Source organism: Bombus vosnesenskii, unplaced genomic scaffold (genome assembly GCF_011952255.1).
Source record: "Bombus vosnesenskii isolate JDL3184/JDL3185 unplaced genomic scaffold, Bvos_JDL3184-5_v1.1 scf7180000015759, whole genome shotgun sequence".
Lineage (NCBI taxonomy): Eukaryota > Metazoa > Arthropoda > Insecta > Hymenoptera > Apidae > Bombus > Bombus vosnesenskii.
This window is the reverse complement of record NW_022884137.1, coordinates 21991-28353: the sequence shown is the minus strand read 5'-3', so window position 1 is coordinate 28353 and position 6363 is coordinate 21991. Positions and strand designations below refer to the sequence as shown.

Below are 6363 nucleotides of genomic sequence, written 5' to 3'. Positions count from 1 at the left end.
TGACAAAATGATTCTTTATTTTGTCAAAAAAATCTTTACGTATTTTCCATTCCCATTCGTCGCTTTTTTCAGTGGCGCGTTTATCGCTACGTCGAAACTCCGTCCGGTAGCAGTTAATTTCATTTAAAGTAGAAAACTATTCAGAAACGTGTATACGTTACACAGCAACAAACCAGTCGCCCTGTTATTACCTCGTTCTCAACAGTTCAAATTTCAGGGACAACCGACTACTTAGTATCGACCCAGTACGTCATATTTACTCGCCAAAAGTATTGTAAACGAAAATTGTAACCAGACGTGCCGTTAGTAACTACCATTTTTCGCGAAACTTCTTTTTCATTTGGCGGAAATTTAAACAAACCCCGAAACACCGTGGCGTTTTGCAACTGCCTTTAATCCTTTAAGATAAAAAAGATTGACGCAAAATTTTGACGGGATGAAATTTCACGATATATTCAGGTGAAACGATGCGAAATTAGAGCGAAGCTTATAATGGGAATATTGTTTGCTTGTCTGTTGTCATAAAATGAGATATGCAGAATATATTAAAAAATAGAGTATATGTAATACGAAACTTTATATTATTCATGTTATTATGGACAAAATATCACAATATGTTCATATATTTAAATCTCCTCCGAAAAAGATTATTGTATGTAGAACACAGTTTAACTGTATTTTGAATTGTTGTTTATCAGATCACAATTGATAAGTTGATATTAGGATGATTATCCTCATTTGAAACAATTTTGTGACTGTTACTTGTCAATATACTTTATATCTTATGTACATTTTAAATATAGTACGCAAACTCGAAGTTGCAAGGAACATTAATAAAAACTCAATATTTCAATAACGCCTTTCATGATTATAATTAAATATTTTTTCAAAATGTCGTATCAGTGTTACATCTAGCACCCCCTCCCCCACACACAAAAGTTTACCAATTTATAATATATGTACCAGTAGATTGACAAGTTACGATTTACAGGTTATATAGAATTCTATTTTATGATTTTATAATTTTTCGTTAAATAGAATAATCAAATAACTTGCAATTAGTAAAATTTCATTTGTGTTATCGTCAAACTTGTGCAAGGGAACATATTAATGCTGGTAACTTTAGTGACTTGCAAAATTTCAATAGTGCAAGACAGGCCAGATATTCAATTGCAATTGGTTGCTATCCATATTTTCATCGGTCTTACAAGAACCTTATGTTATCAATTATGAATTAAAAAGTTAATGAAATCACAACTCACCCAAGGCCAATGGGTATGACTTCTTTTCGAAGATCGATTGAAATCTCGAGTTTGTTGTTTGAGATATTCAGTTACCACAAGACAAAAACACCACTCCATTACAGCCGACGTAAACAAAACATGACAGATTCTTCCAATTCTCGGACAACAAACATAGGCATACATACTGTTTTATAGTCACAGTCTGTCGTTGAACTTTCGCCAAGTAACTTGATACGTACATATACACGTCCCTCGAAATCAGTTTTCGACGAAAATACATACGTGACATGTTATGTTGCAACCGAACGTGAATTTCTCGCGGGAAATCGCCTGATATCGTTTATTTATGCGTCTCTCAAATACGAATTTTACTATACACTTCGTTTAAGACACGCCATTTTGCAAAACGATTATCGAAAGATTACTGCTTACATCGAGATCGAGAATAGATTCGCAGGAAGCTGGATGCCGCGATTTCTTCCCGCGCTTTACTTTCTTCCGAAGTTGTGATTGGTGGATTTCCTGCTGCCATATTCGGTTTCGCCGAGAATCGTGAACACGTACGCTGGAAGCAATGCGGGGTAATTATTTAATTTATTTCATAATATTATTTAACATATATCGTGAAAAGTTCTGAATATTCGGATTCTTCTGTTATCGTTTCATCGTATGTTAGCATTATCAGCTCTCGATATCGAATTGACAAACAGAATTTTTCTCATACAAAGTAAGTCACATTAAGTATATGTATATGTATATGTATAGTCGAAGCAATGCAATTAAAAATTTTTCCATTTTAATTGGTATTATTTATCACAGACATTTTACCGAGCATTCATTTTATAAATCTTATACATATATATATATATATATATATAACCAATTTATAATATATATATGAATACACACACGCGCGCGCGCGCGCACACACACAAACACGCACACACACACACACACACACAAATATACACACACACATATATATATATATATACAAACAATAGAAATACTTTCGTGTGCTATTATACGTAGTTCGATAGTTTACATTTCACGGGCCCCGTGTTGCACCTGCGTCGGTTTCGTTCCTGTTTCCAACGTATAAGTGTAGCGTCAGTGATTCGCGTGACGCGACGCAACCTTCAACGTTTGTTTTTCTCCGTTTATGCGTTGTGTGTTCGTTTGAATGAAAACGTCGCGAGTGTTGTAACAAAAACCACGGAAAACAGAAGAAGAATACGGGAGCAAAGGGAATTCCAGGCTACAGCAGAATGCCCATTGCCCAACAGGGTTTCGTTCCATGGTATTTCAACGAGGTAAGCTACCTCTTTTAGTACGCTTCAAGGCGCCTCTTTCCAACCAATTAATTTGCGTCCAACACCATTTTAACTTCGTATACTCAGAGCAAATATCGTTCTTTTGTATTTTCTAACTCTGATCTATGTATAAATTTACTGCGACGGGTCATTTCTACGGATTAACGTACCTTATAAAAACGTTGCGTGAAATGTTAATAATATATAAGTCTTGAAACATTTGTACTAATTTCATAGAGGAACGTAGTTGGTACCTTCCGGGTGGCATATTGTATGCTTGTTACATGAACTTTCCAAATATCTTACAGTTAAATGGTTGGATTGTTTACTAGAATAAGCAACACAACATTGTTTTTGATTTATTGTGAATGAATTTATAGAATCATATTATTTTACACATATACACTATCGCGCAAAAGTATCCCAACATTTGATTACTTTTGATATTATGTTATTTAATTGCACAATCAAATTGATAGTATGTACCGATATATAATGATTACGATCTGTATTATTATCTTATTCCTATGATGTGGTTTTAACATAGGTCGTAACAAAACGGTCAAAAAATTCTTTATTCTCAGACTCTGTAGCCTGTAAGAAACGAATTAATTAATTAAGAATCTCGTTGTAACCTACAGGTTCGGAAAAGGCTGATAGGCTTTGGTCTACGTGGTGGTTGGGAATTTTCATTCGTTTCGAGTTCGCTTAGCTGATAAATAGTGAATGTGCATTTCTTCCAAAATAAAGAAGAAAGCGAAGTCGATAGAAACGTGGGTCAAATTTGAAATCATTTCTCGATTATGTGGAGGTTGATTAAACGCGTTGGTGTATATAGTGATGAGACGAGTTGATATTTGGTGTAGTCAAATGTATTTAAAACTATCGGCAGTACTCTTCTAACGATCTCCCTCTAACGAATTTAAATTCGACTTCGGTTGACGGTTGCGCGTAGCGGCGATATTGTTCTGTCCGGAGTTCGTTTATTATCAAGTTTCGTACCTCGAGACGGTATCAATGCCCCGAGGCAAAACAACAACATGAGTTACTCTCGATTCGCATCGTCCTATGACTCATATGCCGCTACAATATGCAATCGAATAAAGTGATAAATAGCTTGCAGATGTTTACGCGTCTCTGAAAATGTTAAAAGATATAACACGTTTAACGCGAAGTATTCGTGATAATATTCGCTGCAATTTGAAATATCTGCGTGCAGTCTCGTAGGTTTTGAATAAAAATTTATCTTTTATCGAAAGATACATACATGTTTTGGCCTATATATAGCTTTGTACTCTTGTAACCTAAAAGAGAAGTCGAAAAAAAGTGATGTTAACTCTTGCAGTAAAAAATTCATTTATGTCAATACTACATTTAGAAATGCACCAAGAGAAGCAAGACAAATTATTGACGAAACACAGGATAGTCATTTCCGATCCAAAAGAAAAACGCAACTAAAATAATATGTAGATAGCTATTAAGGCAATAAATAATAAAGTCATTGAAATGATCCATCATTTCAAACTAATATCGCTTCTCTTTACTTCAGAACTGCTATAAACATTTTAAATATCATTTATGTCTTGGTTCCCTTGCGAAGTTCTCGAAGAATTCGTCAAATGATGTCATGAACAATATAAATAATCGTAAAAAATCTATATTTGTGTTTAAAAAATAGGCGAATAAAGAGAAATAGGATAATCGAGACCGGTGAAAAAGGATCAACCAAAATCCCGCATCTGATACAAGCGGAAGAGAAATCAATTTCTATCATGTCGCACGGCGAACAAGAACGCAAATACGGAATCTTTTGTATAATACTACTCCAAACTCTGTTGAGTCGCAGTAATAATAATAATCGGGTGTTGACTTCTGCTCGTTTTTACTTGAAGTTTGCTCGTTACCTCTTTGAAATTTGGTGGATCGTTTTCTGTCGAAACCCGTTCCATCTGACGTTAAAATCAATAAAAACAATATTACGATAAAGACTTTTATCTCCATTGTTGTCAACTTCCGTCAAGTCTTCGTTTTCTGCTCGCTGAATATAATACGGATTCCCAAAACTTTCTTCGTATGAAATTTTACTAATGTACATTTATCAAATATTGCACATTTTAAAATAGGTTATCATTATAAGATTAAAAAAAAAATAGATAAAAATATCTTGAAACAAAAGAAACCAATTTTGAAGTTTGTTAGCCCGGAAATGTCATGGTAGGAAGGTATACTTCGATATTACTTTTACTATCGATAGGCGTCGCCGTCGTTGCTGTTATCATATACGAGACACAACAAATCACGAAATTGACAAATCACCGGTGATCTCCTCGAGTCGCAGTTCGAACGTTTCACAAATAAGTTAAAGAATTAAACTTTAGATATAGTGGTAAAATTTATTGTATGAATCCAACAGAGTGACGGTTCAGGGTGTTATAACAAAGAGGTATAGAACGCTGATTTGGGAGACTTCTTGTACTGAGGTTTTAGTCCCTCTGAAGTTATCGTCGGGTGTATATCAGAGGCGCCTATCCGTTGCTATCTGGTTATTGTTTCGATAGCTGTGGCATGTAGGATGTTTTGTCTACTCTATTAGTGCTTCTAAGCGTGTGATACTGTCGACGATTCGCCTGTGCATGATTATACATTGAGTACACGGATAGCTTGAGTTGGAGTTTTGATGATTAGGATAATCGAAATAATTCATAGCCATGGTAATATTTTAACTAATTTATTTTGTTGTCTTTTATAGGCCACTGCAATGAGAAAAGAATTCCTGAAGCCAAAGAAAATGATACACCCAAATAGCAGAAAGTCTATCGCTATTACGAAAAAAGCCAAAAAGTAAATACAATTACTATTAAATTATGTGATTTTGTTATGTACATTTCATTTATTTTATATGATTATATAATACTTTTGTGTAATAAAGAAGGAAATGGACAATGTGTTTTGTTTCAGAATATCAAATAGACAGAAGGCAGAAATGTCCTGCTTGATAAAACAGAATTCAATAGGAGAAAAAATATCGTGGATCAGAAACAATATGATTCCAGGCGTGTGACCCTATACTCCAGAGATAACTGCAAGTTTGTTAGAAACGGAGGTAAAACAAAAATGTATACACATGATGATACAGAGATTGTACATTAAAGATGTGATTAGTTACAGTTCTATATTTGATCCAAAGGTATGTAGCAAGAAATGATGAAGAAATGGAAGAAATTACTATTAAAAGGTCTATAGGTAGCAACAGGAGTAGACAGCATGCTAGGAGGGAACATATAATTAGAGTAGAAAGAACTAGGAGAATATCATACACGTGGAATAGGTAAAGAATTACAGCCAAATTTATTTTCAATATATCCTGATGTACAAACCCTCCTTTATTTTTCAGAAATTTCTGATATTTTAAATGCAACTCAGTGTGAAATGTTATTGAATTGGAATAATGAATTACAGTGTGCGAATAATTTTAAATTTATAAGGTTTGGCGAGAAAGATTTAAAGAAAGTATTAGAGCTAAGAAAAAGAATGAAAATAAGCCATATTAGACTATCCAAATCTCTATTAGCTATGCCTGTAAACAAGAAGAATTTATTCAGCAAGCCAATTGATTTAGATGAAAATAGTGTAATGGAAATAGAATAAATTCTGTAGATATGTCTTTTTATCTTTCATCTCTATTTAAAAACAAGAAAACAGAAGAAAAGCGAACAGTTTCGTCCTTTTTTGTTTGCGAAATGCTAAAAACCGCATTTCGTCTTGCTCTTATCTCCCACGAGAAACAGTCACGTCACAAGATACAA

General features: G+C 34.0%; 1 protein-coding gene across 6 annotated transcripts; it reads left to right on the top strand.

Annotated features, from left to right (window-relative positions):
* The first annotated feature begins 2345 nt into the window (after positions 1–2345).
* Positions 2346–6021, top strand: LOC117241362 (translation machinery-associated protein 16 homolog). 6 transcript variants are annotated; one of them, XR_004494963.1, is made up of 5 exons: positions 2371–2557; positions 5307–5398; positions 5516–5660; positions 5745–5885; positions 5981–6021. XR_004494963.1 is itself a non-coding variant. In XM_033507303.1 (3 exons), exons 1-3 carry the CDS (start codon positions 2513–2515, stop codon positions 5616–5618), a joined length of 240 nt encoding a protein of 79 aa, XP_033363194.1. In that variant the 5' UTR covers positions 2346–2512; the 3' UTR covers positions 5619–5633. The 6 variants fall into 6 exon arrangements, 1 of the variants encoding a protein (XP_033363194.1); XR_004494958.1 differs by having other exon boundaries at positions 2404–2557; positions 5952–5991; XR_004494959.1 differs by having other exon boundaries at positions 2404–2557; positions 5516–5673; positions 5952–5991.
* The last annotated feature ends 342 nt before the right edge of the window (positions 6022–6363 follow it).